Raw genomic sequence first — 27,003 nt, 5'->3', positions numbered from 1 at the left:
ATAAAACACTTTTATTATTGAAATTTAAAGCTTATTTTTTTTTATTATTATTATAATTCTTTACTTAAAAGTCACAAACTTCATCATCCAAACATCTCTAAACTCCGTTAAAAAAAAGATTGTTTTTGAAGGTGCTGAGCCTTTGACTACAATTCATATGCTTCTTAAGCTATGAAGATAATAATATTTATATTACTGTCCAAACATTTAAAAACCTCACATATTTGGTTCGAGAACATCATCGATTAATAAACTAAACACATATATGCTCATTACTCTAATTAATAATTTGTTAATAACGAATAAAACACGGCAAGGGCCCAAATCCACATACCAAAGTCTTCGTCAAGGGTCCCAAACCCAAGTACTAAAGTCTTCGTCAAATATTTACATGTCTACTTCTATATATATTTCTCTTCTATGGATTACAACCTTAAATCCTTTCATTCTCATAAAAAGAGAGCGAATAATGGCTTACTGTTTCTTAATCTTCGCTACTCCTTTTTTCGTGTTCTCCCCTCTTTCTCTTGCACAGCCATTTAAAGCTGTGAATTTAGGAAACTGGCTTGTTACTGAAGGGTGGATGAAACCTTCTCTCTATGATGGGATGCCGAACAACGATCTCCTGGTAATCTTATTTTTAACTTTATTATATTCAAGAACATCGATCAACTTATCTGTCATCCATGCATCATGTGTGAACCACCCACCAAAACATTAAATTTAATCTCTCTAGCAAAAACCTCACTCCCTTAAGACCTCATTGGACATCTTAGTACAAGAAAGATCAAAGTAGCTTTTTTTCGTTTCTTTTCTTTTACCTGTAGATGCTTTTCTTGTACATCGGAGAACAATAACAGAAAGTGTTGGTCTTAAATATTTACTGCTATTCTTAAAGCTGAAATTTTCTTATATATGAGTCTTTTATTGTTGCTTAACCATTTTTCTGTTCAAATTTACTGTAGGATGGAACTCAAGTGCAGTTCTTGTCCACAAAGCTGCAGATGTATCTTAGCTCTGAAAATGGAGGTGGGACCGTCCTAGTAGCCAACCGGCCCTCAGCCTCTGGCTGGGAAACGTTCAGAGTAAGATTTTTAAGATAATGATCTAGCTAGACTTCGTTCATTATTAGTCTACTATTTGACCTTTTCTTTGGCCTTGAAAATATCTAGCTAGGACTATTTACTTTTCTGTGATTGTCTATGATGGAAATATCATGTTGCATGTTTCTCACCATTACTTTTCTGTTGCTTTATTACACAGTTGTGGAGGATCAATGAGACATATTTCAACTTTAGAGTGTTCAACAAGCAGTTTGTGGGGCTGGAGGATCAAGGGGACAAAGTAACAGCAGTTTCAGATACTGTTGGAAACTCACAAACATTCCAGATTATAAGAAATAACGATGACCGGAATCGAGTTCGCCTCCAAGCATCAAATGGACAGTTCATTCAGGTATTGCTTAACATTTTCGTTTTTAACAACAGAACTGTTAACTTCACTTCTATTGCAATTTGGGCTCTGGAACTTTGTCTGGATTAGTTTAGTTTAGGGTGGTAAATTTTCCCATTGAAATACTATGGACAGGGTGTATGTAGACTCAAGCATGATTTCCAGTGAATCTTGGTTCTTATCAGTTATCGAACAGTTGTGTACATGCTAGTGAATAGTGATCATGGCTATGATTAACACTTTGGATCATTGTGCTGTCTGAGGCATAGCTAGACATGATCAGTTTAGTAAATTATCCACATTAAATGAAGAATTACTTTGCTCCCGTTGTGTAATCAGGCATCATCAGAGACATTGGTAACTGCAGATTATGTCGGCTCAGGTTGGGAGGACAGCGATCCATCAGTATTCAAAATGACTATTGTCAATTCCTTACGAGGTGAATATCAACTCACAAATGGTTATGGCCCAGACAGAGCTCCTCAGGTGTTGCAGGTAAAGCTTTTAATTCGTAACGTAAACAAGAGAAGAGATGTCTGTTCTAGCATTTTATAAACTAGAGGAATAACTAAATCATGCATAACTTGCAAATTTGTTCATCCTAGGATCATTGGAACTCTTACATCACTGAAGAGGACTTCCGCTTCATGTCAGAAAATAGTCTTAATGCTGTCAGAATTCCAGTTGGATGGTGGATCGCCAGTGATCCCACGCCACCGAAACCTTTTGTTGGTGGCTCTTTGAAAGCCTTAGACAATGCTTTCACATGGGCACAGTGAGTACCATTTACTAATTGAAATCAATTAACGGTTTAATATTGTTTTTGGCTACTTTTTTTCTGAATAGGTGCTAAATATAACTATGATCATTATTTATATATTTTTATGCAGGAAATACGAAATGAAGGTCATCGTTGATTTGCATGCAGTTCAAGCTTCACAAAATGGCAATGATCATAGCGCGACACGAGATGGGTATCAGGAATGGGGAGAACCAAACATTCAGGAAACGGTGGCTGTCATAGACTTCCTTGCAGAAAGGTTTGACACATCTAATAAGATTTTCTTCTTTTTTTCCCGTAAGATAGATTCACAGAAATCAAAAGCACGGTTATGGAAGTTTCCCTGAGTTCTAATACAGAGTGCAACTAAGCAGGTATTCCGACAAACCAAGTCTTGCCGCAATTGAATTGATGAATGAACCGATGGCCCCGGGAGTCAATCTAGACACCCTAATAAAGTATTATCAAGGTGGATATGATGCCGTAAGGAAGCACTCTGAAAATGCTTATGTGATCCTCTCAAATCGACTAGGGCCTGCTGATTCCAAAGAGCTCCTCTCATTTGCAAGCGGTCTCAAACGTGTAGTCATTGATGTGCATTATTACAACCTATTTTCAGATTCATTCAATAACATGAATCCCCAACAGAACATTGACTATATCTACAATCAGCGAGCTAGTGCTCTAACAACTGTGACAGCTACAAATGGCCCCCTCAGTTTTGTAGGCAAGTCCAAAACCAAATTTTCTGCGATCAAAACAGATAAATTTTTATTTTTAATATCCTTAGTTTGGTCTCCCATTAACTGTATTAGTTCAGAAAACAATGGTGATTGTTAAATGAAATTTTGCAGGGGAATGGACTGGAGAATGGGCAGTTCAGGGAGCATCGATGCAAGATTACCAGAACTTTACCAAGGCTCAACTGGATGTCTATGGGCGTGCCACATTTGGATGGGCATATTGGGCTTATAAGTGTGCAGCTAACCACTGGAGTCTCAAATGGATGATTGAGAACAACTATATAAAGCTCTAGATTCTCACCATGGCTATTACTTTAGTAGTAGTAACTGGCAGTAAAACTTTGAGAAGAATATTAATCTCTGTTTCAATACTTAATTATTCAGAGATTGATCACATATATATACAACTCTTGCTGTAGAGTCTGTTACAAGAAAACGCAAATAACAGAAGAAGAATAACTGCCAGAACAGTTGGCTTAACTAACATAACTAACTTTGATAACTGACTTTCTGTTATATGTAACTGATTTTAACTAACTCCTTGGCTACGTAACCGTCTCTTCCAGTGATGGTTTATCATCCCCCCGCAAGTGGAAGGGTCTAGGGACAAGGCATAATTGAGATTTGAGGAACAAAAACCTTTCACTTGTGAGGTGCTTAGTTAGTAAATCAGCTGGCTGTTCTTCAGTAGGAACAAACTGTAGTTGTAATTTGCCCTTGAGAACTTGATCACGAATGAAGTGGAAATCAATCTCAATATGCTTCGTTCATGCATGGAAAATAGAATTCTTCGCCAGGTGATAAGCACTGATATTATCATACCAGAGGAGAGGAATAGCAGGAGTAGAAACACATAGTTCTTGTAGGAGGGCTTGTATCCATATGATTTCAGCAGCAGCTAAAACCAGTCCTCGATACTCAGATTTGGCACTGCTGCGAGAAACTACCTTTTGTTTGGTGGAGGACCAGGACACTAGGTTGTCCCCTAAATAAACAAGATAACCACTCGCACTGCGGCGATCATCAGGTTGAGCACCCCAATCTATATCCGTGAAACCTTCAATTGTCAAATGAGGTGAGGACGTAGCAACAAGCCATCATGCAACGTGCCTTTGAGATAACGAAGTATTCTTTTGACAAAGAGCCAATGAGCTGTGGTTGGTTGTTGCATAAACTGGCAGGCTTTATTAACAACAAAAGCAATGTCAGGTCTAGTAATGGTAAGGTACTGAAGAGCACCTACGATACTGCGATACTGAGTGACCTCTTCCAGAGGAGCACCATCAAACTTGGACAAATTTTGCCCAACAACGCCAGGAGTTTTGGCAGATTTGGTGTGAAACATTGTTGTGCGATGCAGTAAGTCAGAGGTGTACTTAGTTTGGCTTAGATGCATAGAACCTGCAAGATAAGAGACTTCTATGCCCAAAAAATAGGAGAGCTGCCCCAAGTCTCATAAAGCAAAAACAGAATCAAGCTTAGTAATGAGGGAAGAAATCTAATGAGAAGAGCTCCCTGTGATGAGAATATCATCCACATATACAAGGACTATCGGAGTTATGGATGCATCAAAATGAAGAAACATTGAGCTGTTAGTTCTAGAATGATTAAATCCCCATTGTAAAAGAGTAGAGCTAAGCCGTTGAAACCAAGCTCGTAGAGCTTGTTTCAAGCCATATAACGCTTTCCTCAATTTACAAACTTTGGTGGGAAACTGAGGATTTACATACCCTGGAGGTTGAGTCATATAAACCAGATCCTCTAACTCACCATTGAGAAATGCGTTGTGAACATCAAGTTGACAAATTTCCCACTGAAAACTGATGGCAACAGTTAAGATGATACAAATAGTAGATGCTTTAACAACCGGACTAAAGGTTTCAAAATAATCAAGTCCAAGAGTTTGATGATACCCTTTAGCCACAAGCCTGGCTTTGTATCTGGCTATGCTCCCATCGGGCTTGTACTTCAGCTTATACACCCACTTACAACCGATTATATTAATGTCAGCAAGTTGGTCAACAAGGTCCCAAGTGTGGTTTTTATGTAGAGCAGCAATCTCAATATCCATAGCTTGAATCCAATTTGAATCTTTGAGGGCCTGACTAAGAGATGATGGTTCTGAGAGTTTTGTAACAGATAGATCAAAAATAGGCTTTGTCTTTGTTATACCATGCATCAATCTGGTGGTCATTCGTGGAGCTGGGACAGAAGCAGTATCCTGATCCTCAGGAATGGATGCAGATCCAGAACGAGAGATAGGAGTAGATATAGAACTACTCATAAACTGTGTATTGTTACTTTGAAAAGGTAAATCAGATTGTGATGGTGAGTGATTGGTGTTTGGAGGTAAGGGACTGGAAAAGGGCAATATAGCAGGGGTGAGGATCTCGGCTGGTGAATCTTTGAGAGGAGGAGGTGTGGGGTGAAGAAATTTGGTTTCATCAAATACAACGTGGGGTGTAACATATACACGTTCAGTTAGAGGATCAAGACACAAATAACCTTTATTTTGGAAGCTGTACCCAAGAAAGATACATTGAAGAGATCTGTATTGCAACTTGTGACTGTTATAGGGGCAAATGAAAGGATAACACGGGCAGCCAAACACTCTGAAAGATTTGTACTCAGGAATTTTATGAAAAAGTACGTGATACGGGGAGACATTGTCTAATACCTTGCTTGGCATCCTGTTGATGAGAAAAGTGGTTGATTGGAAAGCATGTTGCCAGAACTTCATTGGTAAAGAAGCATGAGCTAGGAGGGCCAACCCAGTTTCCACAACATGTCGGTGTTTCCTCTCTACTCTCCCATTATGAGTTGAAGTATAAGGACAAGAAAACCGATGCAAGATGCCAGACTGTTGAAGAAAAGTCATAAACGTTCGATACTCACCTCCATTGTCAGATTGGGGACATTTTATAGTTGCATCAAATTGATTTTCTACAAGAAGTTTGAACTGTTTGAAAATTTGCAAAGCTTGATCCTTGGTTTGTAGAGGGTAGAACCATGTATATCATGAGTAATCATCAAGAAAAAGGATGAAATATCTTGCCCCTGATGTAGACTTGAGCATGGCAGGACCCTAAATATTAGTGTGAATTAGTTCCAAAGGTTTGGAAGCACGAGAGAGTGAAAGAGAGGTAGGTAACCTGTGACTTTTGGCCATTTGACAAGAAGGACAAACAGAAGAACAAATAGTAGTTTTATTCCTTTCACAAGAAACATTATAACTTTGCATTACTTGAGTTACAATGTCTGCAGCAGCATGGCCTAGCCTGTGATGCCAAAGTTCCATTTTATTATGAACAAGATTGAGTCTATGGGGATGAATGGTGGAAAGATTACGAATTCCAACATATGCCATTTTCTTGTTTCTATGCAGTACTGGAAATCTGTAGAGTCCATTCTCAAGCCTGCCTTGTGCTAGCACCTTCTTCGAATGCAAGTCCTTCACAATAAAAATATTAGCCCGAAACTCAATTAAGGCATTATTGTCTGAGCAAAACTTAGCAACACTTATCAGGTTGGCTGAGATAAATGGAACATGAAACACTTTTCTGAGTTGAAAAGAATGAGAATGAGAGACTAGCCGGTGGGAACCAGTGTTGGAGATGGTTAGATGCTTACCATTACCAACTGTGACTCTGTCTTTGCCTGTGTAAGGAGTAGAATTGGTGAGATTTCCTTCATTCTGAGTCAGATGGTGACTTGCTCCAGAGTCGAGATACCAATCGTCATCAGTAGGATTATGAAAGGATGCAACCATAGCAGGTATATTATTTTGATTTCCAACATTCAAAGGAGGAGTACCACTGTTTTGTGAGTTTTGATACAAGATATCAAAACGATGATAACAAACATGAACAGTATGACCAAACTTGCCACACAACTGACACTGTGGCTTATCAGAGTTGGTTGAATTGTGTTTCCCAGTATAACCATACCTGCCTCCACGACTACGTCCTCTGTTGGTGTAGTTGCTGGTATTGGAATTCTGATTGTATCCTCAGTTACCAAAGAATTTTCGTCCACCACCTCTGTTGTTAGAGGAGGAGGCATAACAGGCAGTCATAGAAGAAGCATGATCAAGTGAGCTTTGTTGCTCAAGACGATGCTCAAATGCTAGTAGCATACTATGAACTGTTTCAATAGAGATCTTGTCATCTCTAATGTTGATGGCAGTGACTACTGCATTGTAGTCAGAACCAAGACCTGCAAGGAGATTCATTACCTAATCTTGTTCTTGAACAGGTTCTCCAATAGCTGCTAGATTATCTGCAGCTCCTTTAACCTTCATGATGTAATCTATCATGGATGAAAATCCTTTCTTCGTGGATTGTAGTTCAAGCCGTAGTTGCATAATTCTAGCTTTTAAGGAAGATGAAAAAGTTTTCTCCAAAGCAGTCCAGGCAGCATGAGATGTATTGTACCCAATGATTTGTGCCATGATAGTTGGTGTAAGTGATGAATATATCCAGCTGAGAATTGTTCGATCTTGTCTTCTCCAAGCGACAAATGATGGATTAAGCAATCCTGGGCTTAACTCTTTCTCTAGACAGATAGCAGTGCCATCTATGAAGTCCTCAAAACCATTGGCAAAGATGACATTATCAATCTGAGATCTCCACAGGACGTAGTTTGATCGATCAAGCTTCACAGGCAGTGTATGATTGAGCATTTGGTGAGTGGAATTGGATGCCAGTGTAGTGCTTTGTCCAGAGCCAACCGGACCAGAGGTAGATGAAGACTGATGAATTGCAGAAGCCATGGTAGAAGAAAAAAAAAAATGGAGAAGGAGAGTTGAGGCTCTGATACCAAGTAAAACTTTGAGAAGAATATTAATCTCTATTTCAATACTTAATTATTCAGAGATTGATCACATATATATACAACTCTTGTTGTAGAGTCTGTTACAAGAAAACATAAATAACAGAAAAAGAATAACTGCCAGAACAGTTGGCTTAACTAACATAACTAACTTTGATAACTGGCTTTCTGTTATATGTAACTGATTTTAACTAACTCCTTGGCTACGTAACCGTCTCTTCCAGTGATGGTTTATCACTGGCTTTAGGGCTCCTTCTAGGCTTGCAAAGCCAAGCGTTCTCGTTTTTCTGTTAATTAATAACCAAGGTTAATAAAAAATAATAATTTACTTAACTGTATCACTGTTACCTTGTTTGGTTTCATAGAAGGAATTTTTTTTTTCTTTTTTTTGAAATTCAGAGAGGAGCGCCCAACTAAATTAAACTAGTACCAGTTGACCCAATAAAATCATAATACAAAGTAGTAAAAACACCCGCAGGTGGATTATCAGGAATACAAAAATTCCTGTCTAACAGGTTTTTTGTTAAACCATAATTTGCTAATCAATCTGCTACAAAATTTGCTTCCCTGTAAACATGAGTCGTCTGAAACTCCTCCTTTGCTAACAGGTTCCTAGCTTTCATGATAAGACAGTAATCCCTGTCAATATTTATTTTATCCTTAGTGATAAGATCCATAACAACAGCAGAGTCTAATTTCCGATATCCCTTTGACCAGGCCAACTCCAAACCGGTAAACACTGCAATTTGTCAAAGTTATTTATTCATCGGCTGCTGTTTCCTAGTTTTTTCCGCATTGCTCTCAACATTAGCCATTTGCATATCTGTCACCAGCCTTTGAATTGCTCCAACAGTACCATTGCACTTTCTCTGCTCATTACCGAATACTCTCTTATTGAGATCCTTCCATATCTGCCAAATAGCTATCCCGAACGCCATAGCCCAATCCTCTCTACTAGAACTTCTCTTACCCATCATCGGATTCCTTAGCAGCCATGTGTACCAGTTTGGAGAAAAGAAATAATCCCTTTCCTCCACCTTAACTAGCACTTCCGGAACCATGCGTGCCTTAGGACAGTCACGTAAGACATGAATATCAGTTTCCACCTCAATCAAGCAATGACTCCAATAAGGATTACCTGTAATCTTTCGCCTCCATCTCACTTCATTAGTCAAAACAGCCTTGTGAGCAACTGCTCCATGTTTTGAGAGGGAGGGGGGTATCCAGCCAGCAGCATCACTACCTGAACATGAAGTAAATGAGCAAAACTATCCCACTTCCAGTGTTTGCCATCCTCCAACATATCCACAACAGAACAATTAACTAAATCCTCAGGAATATCCTGAGTTGCAAGAGAGAGTAAGGGGCCATAGCCCCCCAACCAAGAGTCCCTCCAAAACCGAACATTTCTTCCACTTCCCCTAGCCCAGTTCAAGCCTTGCGTTACCTGAGGCCACACTTAGCATATTTCCTTCCACAAACTTGAATCCTTCCCCTTAGCGTGAACCTGATCCACCTGATCAAGATGCTTCATATACTTTGCTTTTAATACTCTCACCCACATACTTCTACTGTCCTGTATGATACCTCAAGCCAACTTCATAATGAAAGCCTTATTCATAGTTTCCATTCTTCTTAATCCCAGACCACCATCAACTTTAGGCGGCACATAGTCTCCCACTTGACTAGATGAATTTGATCTCTTCCATCCTTCTGACCCCATATAAATCTGGATCACCTTTGTGGATAGGAATGCTTCCTATTTCCACATAAAAACTATAATTAGGAGACAAATAAAAAAAAATGGAACATTGAAAGAAGGAGTATCATCACCTTCTTTCTCCGACGCTACCAAAATTTCATTGATTGAAGTCACCCACCACCATCCATAGCATACACCACAGTAAAAAGCCAAGCTGAATCCTTCCCTTCGTCTACCATGTCATGAATCAAATGCGTAGAGGCTTTCAGAATTTTTATGTCAAATATAGTTTTATTCCAAAGCAACCAGAGGCCCCCAGACCTTGAGCCTCAACCCTGTAACTATAATCAAATGCCAACTTCTCCACAATTCTGTCAGCCACTGCACCACTCACTGTCGGCTCCGCGACAGCTAAAATATTAAAGCTATAGTTTCTTCTCAAATCATGTACCACAGCACAAAAACTATTGTTTCATGCTCCTCTGCAGTTCAAGTATAATAAACTCATAATATGTATGATCAGAAAGAGACGACCACCGGGCTCGATCTTCATTAGAGAATTCTTACCTCCCGGCATTCCTCTATATAAGCCATTCTGACCTCATCAATAAAATTTTCCCCAACTAGCCCGTCGTCTAGCCCTACACTGCAAGTCTTCTCCTCCATCCAACGAAAGCATCAGGTGGTTCTGGTTCCTGAGGTCCGTCCAGAAAGCTATTATGAATAGGATGATCAGCAGCAATTGGGACAACGAACGAGCTACTGGCCTCTGTTGCATTCATCCCTGTACATTTGTCTTGTTTTTGCTTTGCTGCTGCCCAAAATCAGAGCTCTCTTCTCTTATAATTTTGCAGCATCTTTTTCAGCCTTAATAACTATGGGAGTCGTGGGCCCATCCCATCCTTCTCATGCAAAGCCCATTTATTATAAATAAGATCCTTCGGCCCATTAACTGGCCTCCAACAAGGCCTTCCCATTTCGTGGGCCTCCCTGATGTCCATGGTTACCTTGCACATCCACCCTCCCATAACCTCCTTACCTTTTTTAAAATCTCTCACAAGTGCTTGAATCCCTTCAATACTAACGTTAACGTTGTCAGTATTCTCGCTGATAAAATCAAAACTAATATTTTAAAACTAACACATTAAAATAATTTTAAAACATATAAAAAAATTAATTTTTTTTTTAAAAATACAGATATAACCACATTTCCAAACACTCTTTAAACCTACATTACACATAATAAAATAAAATAAACTATTTTTATGTTGTTTAACAATTTAATAAAAGAAATAAAATAAGCTTTTATATATATATATATATATATATATATATATATATATATAGATTTTGTTTTGTAAAAATCTTGCTCTTTGAGAATAGCCATTGAACCAAAAAAACATAAATTACCATTTGCCTATTTATTGTTGAAAAAAATGAATAAACATGAGATGTTACTATTTTTTTTAATATTTATCCTATCTTGTCTAAAGCCTATAAAATATGACATGTTCAATTTGTAAAAAATTAACTTTATCCTATCTTATTCAATATCATTTAATTGAGAGGGGACTAGACTTAATTGGATTGGAATGAAAAAAGACAAGAAAACAAAACGTTGTCTTATCTCTTGTTTGGTGCACATTGAAGTGGACTAGACAATTATTCCATTTGCATTTAACGAGTATAGGACATGACAAGAAAAAAAAAAAAAAAAACTACAAGAACGATAATACCCTTATATTTTATCATGTGTGTAAATATAAAAATAATAATTTAAGTATTTTTTTTTAATTGTGTTCAAGTCATAGAATTAGTTTTATATTAAAAACAAAACACTTTATATTATTTTATTTAGTTCTTATTTGTTTCATAAATAAAATATTTTTTTATTATGTTCTTAGAAATTTCTTATTAAAAATAACTAAATTATTTAATTTAAAATAATTACTTATTTTTAAATATATTTAATTACTAATTAAAAAAATATTTTTTTATTTATGGATATGTTGTTACTTTTATAAATAAAATTAATATTTATTTCCTCTATTTTATTATTAATTTTTTATTTTAAGTTATTTTCCAAATAATTAATTTATTTTATTTTATTAAATAAAAAATTTATTTATTTATTTTGTAAAATGAATATTTATTTATTTTCATAAAAAGAATATAGAAAAAGCCCAAAGTTTAAAAGATTGAAAGATAGTATCAAATTAAAAAAAAATGAGTATGGATTTTATAAGAAAATAAAATTGAATAAGTTTTTGCCCCATGTAAAAAGTATAAGTTTGTTCTAGGAGGATGGTGATATAGAAATTAAGAAATGATACAAGACAAGAACCATCTCCTATCCTATTTAATGTGTACATTAAAACAATTTTACATTATGATATCTTATCTTGTGTTATACAGTGCATCGAAGGTAGTCTATTGTTACAAACTTAAGACTTGTCAAGTTTTCTTTTCAAGATGCAAACTCTCTATTGATATATAAACCCGAGTGATAGCTTAAAGCATAATTAGAACTGCTTATAAAATCTAAGAAAGCTTAATTTAGTTGAATGACAATCAATAAATGAGTTAATTGTATCTTTTATTCTTTATCATTGGTATTTGATTAATTAGATTTTTCTATTATTAATATAATTAATAAAGTTTCATTATGTATATATTCAGGATTATCAAATTTTAGATAGTGTTTGGTTATTATTCTAGAACAAAAAAGATACAAGACTGTAAAGATAAATGGACAAAACAGAACAAAGATGTAGATAAAATAATGTTTGTAGTAGCATATAAAGATAAAAGTGATTGTCCCCTTGTATCATGTTTGGTTGATGATGGAAAATATACGAATTAAATTAAAAAATATTATTTTATCTTTAATATATATTATTATCAAATTTATATATTTAAAAAATAATTAGATTTTTTTTTATTATTTTTACGATAGTTTATATTGAGTGTTCGAATTAATAATAGTTATAATCACCCAAATTATAAAATCCAAACCAGCTTGATCTAGGGTCTAAACCAGTCCACTTTTAAATAAAATAGAGGAATGACTGAATTCGTCAAAATCCTAGGCTGCCTCACGACTTCGTCGACTCAGGATAAAACACAAGTAAAAAATCAATTGACTTTTTTTTTTAAAAAAAAAAGATCAAAACAACATCATTGTTTTTTTAAAAAAATTGGGATTAAATTGGGTTGACCCTCCCAAAAACACAAGACCTAGGCCTTATCTTGCATTGAACTCAGATCTAGTTTTAAAAAATATAATAATAATAATTTTTACTCATACATGATTTATTTGGATAAGTTTTGAAATTAAGAGTTTTTCATATGGATATTTTATAAATATAAAATAGTAAATACTATCTCATGAGATATATTCTTTTTGAACTTCTTGTTTTGAAAGTATAAAAATCCACTTTAAAATTTTTACATAAACATATTTATTTTTATATTTTCATTTATTTTTCTTCATCCAAATATATTTATTTTTAACATTGTCTTTTCTTTTTTCAAAAACAGTAATCAAATGCTACTTTTATTATTGTTGAAGGGGTAATTTTATTACGTTGGTCATATGAAATGTGGATTATTGCCATCAAAAGGTTAGAAAAAAAAAAATTCTTTTTTTATTATTTTTATTATAAAAAATTAAATAATTATAAAAAGGAAAATAATAACCTTGTATAATTTGTTTTTTCAAAAAAATGAAGATTGCTTGGTGAAATTACTGAAGCCCCTCATAGTAATTAAAATGGATTACAATAGTAATCCATATTGGTTTCTTTTTCTTTTTCTTTTTCTTGGTCTTTTGGGTTTTTACATTTTGGTTACCCAATTTTTTTTTTCTTTCAATTTAATCCTTTCATGTTGTGTTGGTTTGTGACTAATCTTGGTAATTTGTTTCCTATGTCTAAATAGGAGAATCTCGTAGTATCGAGAAGATATTTTGTCTCTCAATTAATACTAGATTTAAAATATAAAACTCAATTTTATTGGTTTAAAACAATTTGAGGTTTGGGACCAAATCTGAATCTTTAAAAAAAATATTAAGCCGTCTTTTTTTCTACTACTAGGGACTGATTTACACAAGCAAAGAAAATTTCAACTTTTTTTTTTGTAGCTCAACTTTTTTTGTTTAATTTCACCCTTACACGTTGTCTTTAAATTTTTTATTAGACTTAATGGTTTGTTTTGGTTACCTATATATAGTGATCTCGGAACATCGATGACAAATTCTGACACTTGTTTAATTCTTCATTTAACAAAAAAAATTCTAGTGATCCAGAACAATTAGAGATTAAGATACTAAAGTTAGCGAGCATGTAAGACTTTGTTGGCACATACAACGCCCGCACTAACATGTGAGTAAAACAGTTGTGCTCAGGCAGTACATGCAGCTTCATCCAACCACCAAATCAATTCTTTCATACTGGATCTCGAAGCGCTTTGACAAGGTCTTCCTTATGGGGTGGCAATTGATCGACAAGTCAACTCTAGTTTCATTTTTTCTTCCCTTCTCTTTCTTCTTTTCTTCTCGATTTTCACACTCACTCATCTAAAATAGCAAGGTGGATATTTATTTTTTGTTTTATATCAAATTTGATTTTTTTTTATTGTTGTTTATTTTGTTTTAAGTTCTTTTTTCAATTGATTTTTTTTTATTTTTATCGTTCAATATTTTGTTAGTTGACCTGAGTTGTGGGAATAGAGAGTTAATCTGTGTTATCTCGAGTCTTTGTATTATTTTTTTATTGATCTTTTTTTTGGTTTAGTCTTTCAAATTTAACTGATTTTGGAAAATGTGTTTTATATTATTTTATTATCCTCCATTTAGTTCTTGCAATGTTAACAGGTAAGATTGAAGAAAACTTTTGATTATCAAGTGTTTTTTTATTACGTGACATTGTTATCAATATAAAAGAATTGATTTATTGTGATTGTCTAATTTTTATAATATAAATAAATAAAGCTTGTTATCCTGATTTCTTGACCTGGTTTGTAGGTGTGGAAGGTTGACTTGGATTACGAGTTTGACAGGTTAACTCAATTTTTTTTTTATGTTTTTAATGGAATATTTTTCAAAAAAAATTGATCCCCAAACAAATCAATATTCTTTTTTTATTTAGTTTTTTTTTTTAATTTTATCATTTAATATTAGTTTATTTAGGAATTGAGCTTTGTAATTTTTTTTCAATTTGTTTTCTGTAGGATTATCTTGATTTCATAAATTTAGTTCTTTTTCTCGATTTTAACCTTCAACATTGATCTGATAGATATGGAGCTTCATACATTTTTTTTTTTTTAGTTTTGCTTTTTTATGAAGTTATTCATGTCTCATGACCCATATTGCAAATTTAACATGTTAGTTCAGCCTTACTTGGGTTATTTTTTATTGGTATTTTTAATTGATTTTTTTATTTCATCTTTTAAGATTAAGTTGATTGAAAATTGGGCTTCACATTTTATTTTATTTTTTCTTTCTATAGTGTTATTTGATCTTATGACATCAGTCACGTGTATTGCTGGTTAATCCAAGTTGGTCAGATATTGTTTTTTTCATTTTTTAATTATTTTTTTTCAATTTTTTTTTTTTACTTTGAATTGATTAGGAATTGGTTTTCGTAATTTAGTTTAATTTTTTTTTTACAAAGTTATCACGGTTTCAATGATCTGGGGTCACAAATTTTGATAGGTTAACTTGTATTGATATAATCTTAAAAGCAACTAAAACCTCTACAAACACCAATGAACAAGAGTGTTCTTAAGGATTACAGTATAAGTTGTAGATCCTTGCAGATATTGAAGATTAATGGAGCAGATAGTGCAGCATCAAGAGACAATATATAAGATCATGTAGTTATTATATTTTCTATATGTTATGTTCTTATATTTCCTGTATATTATATCTATTTTCTATTTTAGATGATCATGTAATTATTATTTATTTCCTTCATAACCAAGAACATAATCAAGTCTAGTAGCTACCATGTTAGGAACTGATTCTAGCGTATATATACTTGTACCCTGCTATTAGTAAATTTATGATTGAGAGATTATACTTCTTTAAATTTCTACAAGTATATCATGTGAGGAGTTGTCATATTTAGTGAGTTTGAGGGAGAAGGTCGAAAGGCAGCGAAGTCAGAATGAGAATGTTTGTGTTGATTAGGGCTCCATTTGTTTGCTAGAAAATAGTTTCCTTTTGGAAAGTGAATTTCAGAGAAAGTGAATTCTGAGAAAGTATTTTCCGATGTTTGGTAGTGTAATGGAAAATGAGTTGGAAAACACTTTCCAGTGTTTGGTTATGTCATGGAAAATGAGCTGGAAAATAACTTATTAATATTTTATTTTTCTCAAGTTTATTAAAAATAATGAGGAACAAATCTTACAAAATTAAAAAGTTGAATGAGAATGAAATTGAAAAAAAAATATAATTTCATAAATTATCTCAAATAAAATAAATAATAATCAAAATAATAGAGATCAAATCTAAAAAAATTAAAAAAAAAATGAAAGATGAAGAAATTAAAATAATAATAATCAACATTTCATAAATTATTTCAAATAAAATAAGTAACAATCAAAAGAATGAGGACCAAATTTGATAGATAAAAAATTTCAATAAAAATATGATAAGGAAAAAGCAAATAGCAATTATAAAAATAAGGACCAAAGTTAATATAAAAATAAAATTTTAAGAGATTAAATTGAAAAATCAATATTCAAAACAAAATATATATAGCAATCAAAAGTTTGAGCATTAAATTTAATATAATCAGCAAATAATGACATTTCTAAATTTTTCACAACTTCCAGAAAGTGTTTTCCCCTCCAGAAAGTGTTTTCCCCTCAAATTTTTCAGGAAAACACTTTCCTGAAAACCAAGCCAAATTTTCCTTTTACTGGAAAGTGTTTTCCATTGACCAACTTTCATACTGGCAAACAAACACAAGAAAGTTTGGAAAGTGATTTCCCGGAAACCACTTTCCGGAAAACAAACACAACTAAAGGGAAAACACTTTCCTGAAAACCAAGTCAAATTTTTCTTTGACTGAAATTGACTGGAAAGTGTTTTCCGTTGACCAACTTTTCTAATGACAAACAAACACAGGAAAGTTTAGAAAATGGTTTTCCGGAAACTACTTTCCGGAAAACAAACACGACCTAAATGTAATTAGAAATGATAACTGATCTAACTAAATGCACAAAGAGAATGTAGTCGAGATATATTTTTTAATTAATCTCTCTTTCTTGTTTTGTTTTGTTGAACCAATAGAAGAAAAGCTAATTTGGCCTTAAACAACGGTTTTGGTGATATAATCTGGGTAATGATTGATTCAATTCACGAAAGATTTTAAGGAAAATTTTGATTCTGAATTAGCAAAAGTAAAAAAAATAAGAGGGGTAACACAGGGTAAATCTTATTATTATTTAATTTTTGTTATCATATTTTTAAAAATTAAAGATAATTACAGAAAAAAATCAATGTGGTTTTTTTTTTTTTCTGAATTAATTGGATATGTATCAAGCGATCAATGTAACAACACATCACTCTTAACGATGTTAATGTTTTTTTTTATTATTTACGTGAGTGTCCGGGCCAGCTTGCGCGCACCACGACTAATCCCACGGTTCACTGAACATCCTGCAAACCCAGTGAGCATGTAAGACACCGCAGGGGTGACAGGCGTGCACGGTGAGATTTGAACCCAGGATGCAGAGGAAAGGAACAAGTCCCTTCAACCGCTGGGCCAAGACCTCATATGCACGACGTTAATGTTTCTTAATATGAACAAAGGTATCTGGTAAAAGAAATTCGTTACTTATATTATTAACAAAGAGATCTGGCTAATTATTAATTACTTCATTAACATCAACTATTTTTTTTAATTTTATCTTTTAACATTAAATTTATTAAAGATTGAGTTTCATTATTTATTTTGATTTATTTTTTATGAGATTATTATAATCTTATGACCTGGTTCATAGGTTTTACAGGTTAATCCGATTGACTCAAGTTTTTTTGTTATTTTTTTAATTGATTTTTGTTTTCAATTCCATCATTCAGGTTGATTGAAAATTTTATTTTATAATTTATTTTGATTTGCTTTCTATGAGTTATTTTAATTTATTTTTTTATTTTATCAATCAACATTAAATTGATTGGGAATTGAGTTTCATAATATTTTTTTTATATGAAGTTTTTCCCGATCTCATGAACCAAATAACAAGTTTGGTGGGATTAACCTATGTTGACTCAGGTTGTTTTTTTATGTCTTTTTTTAATTAATTTTTTTTTCAATTTCATCCTTCAACTTTGGATTGATTGAGAATTGTATTTCTTAATTTATTTTTGTTAATTTCATCCTTAAACATTGCGTTGATTGAGAATTGATCTTCATATTTTTTTTTTAATTTCCTCCTATGAGATTACCACGAGCTCATGATTCAAGTTATGAATTTGGCTGATTAACTCAAGTTTACTTGGGCTGTCTTTTTTTTTAATTGATTATTTTTTAATTTCATCATTCAATAATAGATTAATTAAAAACTAGACTTCATAATTTTTTATTTATTTATTTTCTAAGAGGCTATTCTGGTCTCATGATCTAAATTTGTTAAGTTAACATAGGTTAACTCTAATAGTTTTATTTTTAATGATTTATGTTTTCAATTTCATCATTTAAATTATTGAGAATTGAGCTTTGTAATATTTTTTTTATGAGATTATCACGGTATTATAATCCAGGTTATGAATTTAACATATAACATTTAAATTTATAAAGTTAATCAATTCATATCAAGTTAATATATATATATTTGTTACTTGAAACACATGATCTATGTATATAATTCCTTCTTGAAATTTGCATGAGTTACACTTTAGTCTGTGCTTCCCAAAAACAAATTGTATGGAATAAAGAGAAAGGAAGGTATCGAAACCTATAATTGATGTCTGGGGATTCTTTTTTGGCTCCCAATGATGTGCCCGATGAGTGCATACACATATAAATTGCAGAAACTTTAGTGGGACAAAACTGATTGGAGAGACTGTGTCCTTTATGCAGCCATTAATTATAGCAACTTTGTCTGTCCATCTTTTTTATTTATTTTAGAAGTCAGTATGGTAGCTAACGTCAATAATTACAAGATCAATTTTTGTGGAATTGCTTGCCTTTTCAACCGTACATTAGTCTGTGTGAGGGTGGGTGGGTGGGTGGGTGGGTTGATGTGTGCCCTTTTCAACCGTACATTTGTGCCCTTCTTTTTTCTTTTTCTTTTTTTCCTTTTTTTGTCCCTGAGCAAATGTACAAGTACCACCAAAACAAGGATCCCATATGTTTTTGAAAATATGATGTATATATTGTATTTTTTAAAAAATTTTAAATTTTTTATTAAAAATTATTTTTTTATGTTTTTTTTTAATATGATAATATTAAAAATAATTTTTAAAAAAATAAAAAAAAATATTATTTTAATATATTTCTAAGCAAAAACTATTTTAAATTTCAACCACTATTATGATCTTAAACAGGAATTAAATTAAAATTTTAAATATTTTTTTATTAAAAATTATTTTTTTTTATTTTTAGATTTTTTTAATATGTTGATATTAAAAATAATTTTTAAAAAATAAAAAAATATTATTTCAATATATTTCTAAATAAAAAATATTTTAAATTAAAACCACAACTATAATCTTAAACAGGAATTAAATCTCTCACCCTTGCATATCTGCACATGTGCGTTTTAGGATTAATATTTATTATTATTATTATTATTAACATGGTTATTTAAGTATTCAAGATCTCTAAATTGAGTTTTCAATCTAAAAATTTTATAATTCTTAATAAGAACACCAAGGTTATACAAAAAGCAGTTTCGCTTTTTTATTTAGTTATTCTTAAAAAAGAAAAGAGTAAATAGTCTAAATACCCTTTCTTTTTTTCTTTTTGTCTAAAAAAACACTAGTAGCCTTAAAATCTTTTCTTTATTTAAAATAATAAATATGATAAAAATTTACAGATGGGGAATTAAAATTATGATATCAGATATTATTTCTAAAATTTAAAAATTAATTCCATAAAAAAATTTAAAATCAAGTGATAGCTTAAGAGTTATTGAAGATAAAGGTATTAAGTTATTTTATGCAAAATATAAAGGTAACCTTAAAAGATATAAAATATTTGATTTCAAATATATTAAAATATAGGGAGGTAAAACCTAAAATTAAAAGTGCAAAAATGAATTCAAATATAGGGAGGGAAAACCTAAAATTAAGATTTTTTTTTTTAATTTTTGATTTGTTTGTAAAAATTTTATTTCTTTTCAATTTAGTTCTTCAATTTTAATTTGTCATATTTTTTTTTAATTTAGTTTTTATTTTTTCATTTTTGATCATTTTATAAAAGTTTTATTGGTTTTTAATTTCACTCTTAAATTCAAGTTTATGGCGCATTACTTTTTCTTTTTTTTTCAATTTACTCCTTGTTTTTTTTTGTTAGATTTTTTCTTTTCAATTTAACTTTCCAATTAAAAAAGGTTTTAGTTACCCTCCTATTTATTTTTAATTTTAACTTTTACCTTCATTATTCTAATTACTATATATATATTTATGTTTTAGATGCTTTTGTCTCATTAATTTTTTTATCAGTTTCATTCTTTAGTGTTTGATTTGCTGAGCATTGTGCCTCGTCGTTTTTTTCCATACATGATGCTTCCGGTCTAATAACATTCTTTTTCATGAGTTTGAAAAAGTTAATGCGGGTTGATATTTTTTAAAAAAAAATTAATTTTTTTTTTGTTTTTTTTATTTCATCATTCAACAATAGTGTTTTTTTTTATAAAAAAATATGTTTGTGATTTTCTTCAAGTTTTCTCTTTCAAGTTACCCGGTCACATGACCTAGGCTATGAATTTTAAGGATTAAGTCGGATTAGCACACCCCTTAATTATTACCCAAATTACATATCTATTATATTATTTTCTCAGGTTAACTTGAAAACCGATTCTTGGTCCATTTTTATCCAATTCTATACTTTTATATAATATTTTTCAAAGTATTATGATCTTTTTAAAAAAAATTAATTATTTGCTATTGTTGTTTATTTTTTTATCACCTAATTAAAATAAAACCAACTTATTATACATTATCGGTGTTATAATTCAAGTGGTTGATTTCTCTTATGTTTTTCAAACAAGCTTGTGGCACTTATATATTATTTTTTACAAAACAAATACGACCCTTGGAGTAGCAGAATCCCATATATGTCTAGTACATAAACTAGATTTAAATTCAATTTTTTTTTTTAGCTTTTGAGAGTAGTAAAGATGAATATTCGAGGGAAAGGGTGGTATACGCTATATATCCTAAATTTTTCTTCATATTATGGGAAATTCGAAATGAGTACTGCAAATATTGAAACTTCACCCCCCCCCTTCCATTTTGTTAGAGAGGAAGGCTCAAATGTAAGAGATGAGAAAATCAAAGAGATAAAAGAACCAAATATGTGTCATATTATTTGTATTAGTTTGTAATTATGTTATTAATCTTGATGTCTGAGAAATTAAATTACCAAGCTAATTATCATCATAGTTGCAATTAAAGGAATGATAATCTTCATTGTTAAAGTAGATGATTCTCATTTCTAGAGATTAAAATATCAAGCTTCTTGTTAGTTAAAATTAAAAAAAGTAAATGATAATTTTTTTATATTTATTAAAATATCTTGGTTTATTCCCCTGGATATCATCGGATATTCTAGCATCGAAAACGTATTCAAAATTGTTTTTTTTTTTTTTAATATCATGTTCTCATACATTGAATTCATAACTTGTTTGTAAGTAGAATTCTACAGGCTCAACGCGGTCACAAGAGGTAGTTCTCATACCGATCGTTGTCTTGTGTAAAAAAAAAAAAAAAAAAAGAAAAAAAAATATAGAAGGTAAAAAAGGAACCAATATACTTGTCTGGTTGAGGAGTTGCTTGGCTTTCATGATGGTGGGGCCAGTAAATGACAAAGCTCACATAACTTGATCAGTATGTCTAGTTTACTATTCGTTGGTTATAGACCCCACAAGGGACCCACTGATTGACAGAAATTGCACATAATAGTTCTTTTCTGCTTCGATCTTGAGTGTCTTTAAAAAGGTCAATCGAAGCCCCGCATACGCCAAGTTTCATGTAATTAATTCATGTCCAATGATTTTTTTTAATTTTTTAAAAATAATTTAGCTTCAATTTTTTATTTTAGAATATATTAAAATAATATATTTTTTTTAAATTATTTTTAACATCAACCCATTAGAATGATCTAAAATATAAAAAAATATATTAATCTAAAACAAAAATAAAATTTAAATTTTTCTAAAAATATTTTCCAAATATAATGCCAAACAAAGAATAAATATTGCGTGTTTATCACTCTTTTTTTGTTGAATTTTTTTTAACACTAAACATAAATCTTTTTTAAATATTTTTGACTATATATATGTGTAGCAATAAATTAATTTTTATTAAGAGTTAATACAATATGAATAATCATTGTTTAGTTTACAAAAATAAATAAATTAATAAAAAAATTAAATTATGTTTCCTAAAAACATATCCTTCTTTTGTAATAAAAAAAATTCCAATCTTACCTTATTGCATATTAAATGAAAAGTGCATTTTAAAAGATAACTTATGCTTATGTTTTTCAAAAACAAAAGGATTAACTTACAAAATAATTAAAAATAAAAAATACCAAATTATAATTTAACCATCAATTTATGCCATCTCCATGCAAATCTAAAATAATTTAAAAATGATAAATTGTTAATAAACATCTGATTTAGCCTAGGAACCTTGGGAAGTTTATTTTGACACAACATCAATGATTTATTGTTAAAAAAAAAAAGGAGCAAATATTTACAAAATATGAAAGATAAGTGGGATGTTTTTCACATTATTATTATTTAATATTTGAATTTAAGGAAAAATTGAAGGAAAATAAATTATTTTTGAACTAAAAGAATGACTTAATAAAATAACTTCATCACTACACTATAAAATTCTCTTTTACTTTGTGTTCATACATAAGAAGTCTATTCAAACTAAAATTAAGATAATTGTTATTATTTAAATTATTTTATATTTTTAACTTGATTTAAAAAAAAAAAAAAAAACGTAATAAGCTTGTGCCGCTATCGGTGGCCTGACAATGGGGAAACACATGACATCGGTGAAAGGCCATACATCTACTAAAGTGAAAGATATTTGTTGGCTGTCTGCCTCGCTTAGCTCTCATTGCGTACGTCTGGTTTTGGTTCATTCTATTCCACTTTCTCTTCTTTTTTTTTTTTTGGCCTTTTTGTTGATGTATGATGCAATCTTTTCCACTATGGCATGTATCCCTCGAGGTTCACTCCTTTCACTTGCCCTTTCATTTCCACTAAAAATTTGACATGACATGAAAAATAAAAACCTTCGGATTAGATAATATAGGAGAATTCAAAAAAAAAAAAAAACTTTGTTGTTTGAGCTAGGTCTAAATGACTGCACTTCCAAACCTCAAGGATTCTCAGACATCCAACCGCTTTTTCCGACCTAAGTGGTTAGCTATTCTTCTCTCTGTGAAAACAATGTCTGGATTTATTTTTTTCATTTTCCATAACTATGCATGCACAAATTATTCTCCAGCGCACACATTTTTTTATGCATGGTAGCACCTCATATCTACGACAATTGTTACACCACTCTCTGGCCATCCCTGGGGTGCTAGCTTTTCTCATGCGCTTACTCTTCATGCCTATGAAACAATCAATGGTATCAGTGATATTTTCACCAATGATAGAGCACATTAAACTCAACTTCCTGGGAAAATACTCTTCTTTTCCATGAAAAAAAAATTAAAAATTGGATATATAAATACATCAAGTTACTAGGTAAAAAAAAAAAAAAACAAAGCCGTGGTTATAAAAAATATAAGTTCTAAGCCGTACATCATACAAGTTCTAAGTCTATCCTTAGCCATGCAAGATCATGAGTTCTAGGTTCTAAGTCCTACATCCATGCATAAATTACACACAAAATACACAATCCCTAAAACTTAATTTTATTTTTCTCTTCCTATATATTATTCTCTCCTTCTACTTTACTAATTACTTAAACATCAAAAGGTCCATTGTTCCAATAAAGGACTAGGTTTTTAGAAACAACTTAGACTAGAGATAAAGGTCTATGTTCAAGCCCATCACTCCACCAACCTACAACACTACCATAGAGAGCCTAATTTTTGTCTAAAGTTTTTTCGTGACTTCATCAGTGGTGTTATTTATGGGAATGTCGAACCCTAAAATTGTATCTCTATGAAGGGCAACCTAGATAATTATGACGGTCTCATAGATCCTTGAAAGTACATATAAAATGTTATAATCACTCTAGAGCTTGTAATGCAAAAGAGTGATGTTACGTGCAAAATTTTACCAATCACATCCCGTGGATCTAATCAAGTAAGGTATCGCAGCATTAAACCTAGCTTTATCCTTGGATTTCATGATCTTTACTTTAAGCTAATCTCTTGCTTCAACAATAATATTCAAGCTAAAAAAAAAACATGACTGAGCTCTTTTCCATCACCCAAAGAGAATACGATAGCACCATAGCATATCTCTAAAATTTTAATAAGGAAATGCTAAACGTGGAAGATCAACTCGAACTCAATACTGTTGAAGCCTTGATTAGTAGAGTCCATAACTACTTTTTATAAGAACACTTGTATACTCTCCCTAATAGGACTCTTCTTAATGTAAAACAGATGATGAAGAACCATATTCAAGTAAAAGAAACAAGTGCGACAAGACAAGGACACCTTGTTTCCAAATAATATAATCTCTACAATGCCATTAGTCTCCTACCAAGGCATCCACGAGGAACATCAAGGGGCCTTTTTATGATTATCTAACATTCTCTAAGATTCTGACATGCTTTTTACCACCATACATGCTAAGGTATATGTCACTATTCATGAAAAGGATTTTATATGATACTTACCTCTAATGAAGTGTGGCATGAACACAAGAAACCTTAATAAATTTTGTCACTTTCACCATTACCATGGCCATAACATTGAGAAATGTCATGCCATGAAAAAAAAAATTGAAAGATTAATCTCTAAAGGATACCTTTAACAATTTATAAAAAAAGAGATACAACTTGAACAAATAAGGAGAAACCGTTATGCCCAAGATCATATAATTTTCAAAAATCATATCTCCAATATCTTTTAAATTTTTGAATAAAAGTAGTAATGTTTCTTAATATCTCTAATATCTTAAATAAAAAATATATATGATGAAATCTTCATATCTCCAATGAAAAATCTCCATCGTGAGATCTTCATGTCTCCAAATGTGTCTTCAATGTCTCTAATTATAATCTTTATACTGAGGTCTTCATCTCTCCATGCAACACCTTGTTACATAATGCTTTAACATTGTTTTTATGATCACAAAGTATTTTACATGTTTTAAGTAACAATATTATTTATTGTAAAAGGAACACTAAAAACTAATGATATCTTATCTTTTGCAAAAATATTAAGAAATTACAAGAATAATTCTCATGCAAACACGTTAATAAAAGTCATAAAAGGTAACATTTATATTTTAAGTATTTCACCCCTGCCTCCACTTTTGCTTATCAAAGTCTTTTAAACATAAGTGTTTAAAATGCTTGAAGGGGTGATAATACAAGAAAATTAAATGAAAAACTACATATTTAGGCCAGGCATAGTGGCACCCTATTTCTATGCTGATTACTATATATTTCTTTGCCTATCTTAGTGTGCTAGATTTTCTCTTATATCTACACTTTATACCTATAAAATAGTTAGCGACATCACCAATATTTTCACCAATGACAAGCATGACATAGCAACCTATGACTCAACTTCTTAAAGAAAATCAAGTTTAACTTCATAGAAAAATATTCCTCTTCTTCATGGGAAAAGCTCAAGGAATGGTGTATAAATACACCCAATCACCAAGTAAGAAAGTGAGGCCTTGGCCATGAAAAATACAAGTTTTACATCATATTCCATACACGTTATAAACCTATTTTAGGCCATGTAAGGTCGAGATTTCTAGGTCCTAAGATTTGGAATCCATACATAGACTACACACAAATACATCTCCCTATAACTCCATTTTATTTTTCTCTTTTTGAATATTATTCTCCTTCTACATTTACTAACATAAGCATCGAAGGCTTCATTATTCTAACATGGAATTAGTTTTTCAGAAACAACCTAAACTAGAGATAAAAGTTGATGTTCAAGCCTATCTCTCCACCAAACAAGACGCAACCATGGAAAACCTAGTTTTTATTCAAAGTTTTTTTCATGATTTTATTATATTCAATTATCTAGGGGTCTTGCTATTTCTTGGATCTCTCCTTGATACTATAGTTATTGTGAAATATATTAGTGAATATGTATGCTTTAGTAGATTATGTACTTGCCATTTCCCAACATTTTTTGGGCCACATACTTCATTAGTTTCCTAGGCTAATTATGCATGCATAATTGATTTTACTAGAGTGTAAAACAATATTTTTTATGAAATAATAATTTTATGCTATCACAAAAAGAGAGAAGAATTCTTCTAATTTACCGCATGGAAATACTTCATGAGGATCGATCATGATTAAGAATATGTTGAAAAATAAATAAAAAAGATAATTTTCATGAAATTATTAAAATAATAAAGAAGTGTAAAATATTATAGTAACATTGTTAAATACAAATGCAACATACAATTGGCTCTGTGAAGCCTATTTGCAATGAGACTTGTCGCACGTCAAAATCCATGCGGCGTCCGATGGTGATTTTTCATTTGTTTGCTGATTTTGTTTTTTGGAGTCGCCACCTAGTATTTTGGTCACTAGGAACCCTGACTGGTCTTTCAGAGATTTTAAGGTAAGGGATTGGTTGCGTAAAGGGAAGGTATTAGCACCCCTAGTACGCCCTATCTAAAGTAAGCTGCTTGGTGTTTGGTTTGCTTTTATAATTGCTATAGTGTTGGTGTTTTCTAATTCCATCAGTTTTTCTAGGTTTGATTCAAATTAAATTTATTAAGATATAAATCCAAGGAGATTCCATGTGCTTTAAAAGCTCATTTTTCCCTTAGTATTTCATACTTTTATGGCTCGTAAACCGTAGAGTCAAAAATTAAAATGTCCTTAACTATAATCTAGGTTTCTTTCAAGGAGGTGTGATGGCTTATTATTCATAGAAAAATATTTTGGACATTAATCACTTAGGGTTTCTTTATCCAAACATTAACAACGAATAATAACAAATTATTCCCAATAATATTTTGGATATTCAACCCTTTGGGATTTCTTTATTCAAACATTAATGGTGAATAATAACAAGTTATTCCCAATAATAGTTTGGATATTCATCCGTTTGGGATTTTTTTTTATCCAAACA

General features: G+C 31.6%; 1 protein-coding gene across 1 annotated transcript; it reads left to right on the top strand.

The window, feature by feature from the left end:
- The first annotated feature begins 436 nt into the window (after positions 1-436).
- On the top strand, positions 437-3,412 carry LOC118043558 (probable glucan 1,3-beta-glucosidase A). Its single transcript, XM_035051574.2, has 8 exons — positions 437-628; positions 966-1,085; positions 1,264-1,455; positions 1,792-1,947; positions 2,058-2,227; positions 2,343-2,492; positions 2,608-2,960; positions 3,088-3,412. The coding sequence occupies exons 1-8, from the start codon at positions 470-472 to the stop codon at positions 3,267-3,269; spliced, it is 1,482 nt and encodes a 493-aa protein (XP_034907465.1). The 5' UTR covers positions 437-469; the 3' UTR covers positions 3,270-3,412.
- The last annotated feature ends 23,591 nt before the right edge of the window (positions 3,413-27,003 follow it).

The sequence above is a fragment of the Populus alba genome, chromosome 7, assembly GCF_005239225.2.
Source record: "Populus alba chromosome 7, ASM523922v2, whole genome shotgun sequence".
Classification (NCBI taxonomy): Eukaryota; Viridiplantae; Streptophyta; class Magnoliopsida; order Malpighiales; family Salicaceae; genus Populus; species Populus alba.
The sequence above is the reverse complement of the archived record's forward strand: the minus strand, read 5'-3'. Positions and strand labels throughout refer to the sequence as shown.

What these genes read in the sequence shown, in the direction of transcription:
- LOC118043558 (XM_035051574.2), top strand. Translation starts at nt 470, where the DNA reads ATGGCTTACTGTTTCTTAATCTTCGCTACTCCTTTTTTCGTGTTCTCC. An exon ending in CTGGCTGGGAAACGTTCAGA is followed by an intron (nt 1,086 to 1,263) that starts GTAAGATTTTTA and finishes TTTATTACACAG; the next exon opens with TTGTGGAGGATCAATGAGAC. An exon ending in ATAGACTTCCTTGCAGAAAG is followed by an intron (nt 2,493 to 2,607) that starts GTTTGACACATC and finishes GCAACTAAGCAG; the next exon opens with GTATTCCGACAAACCAAGTC.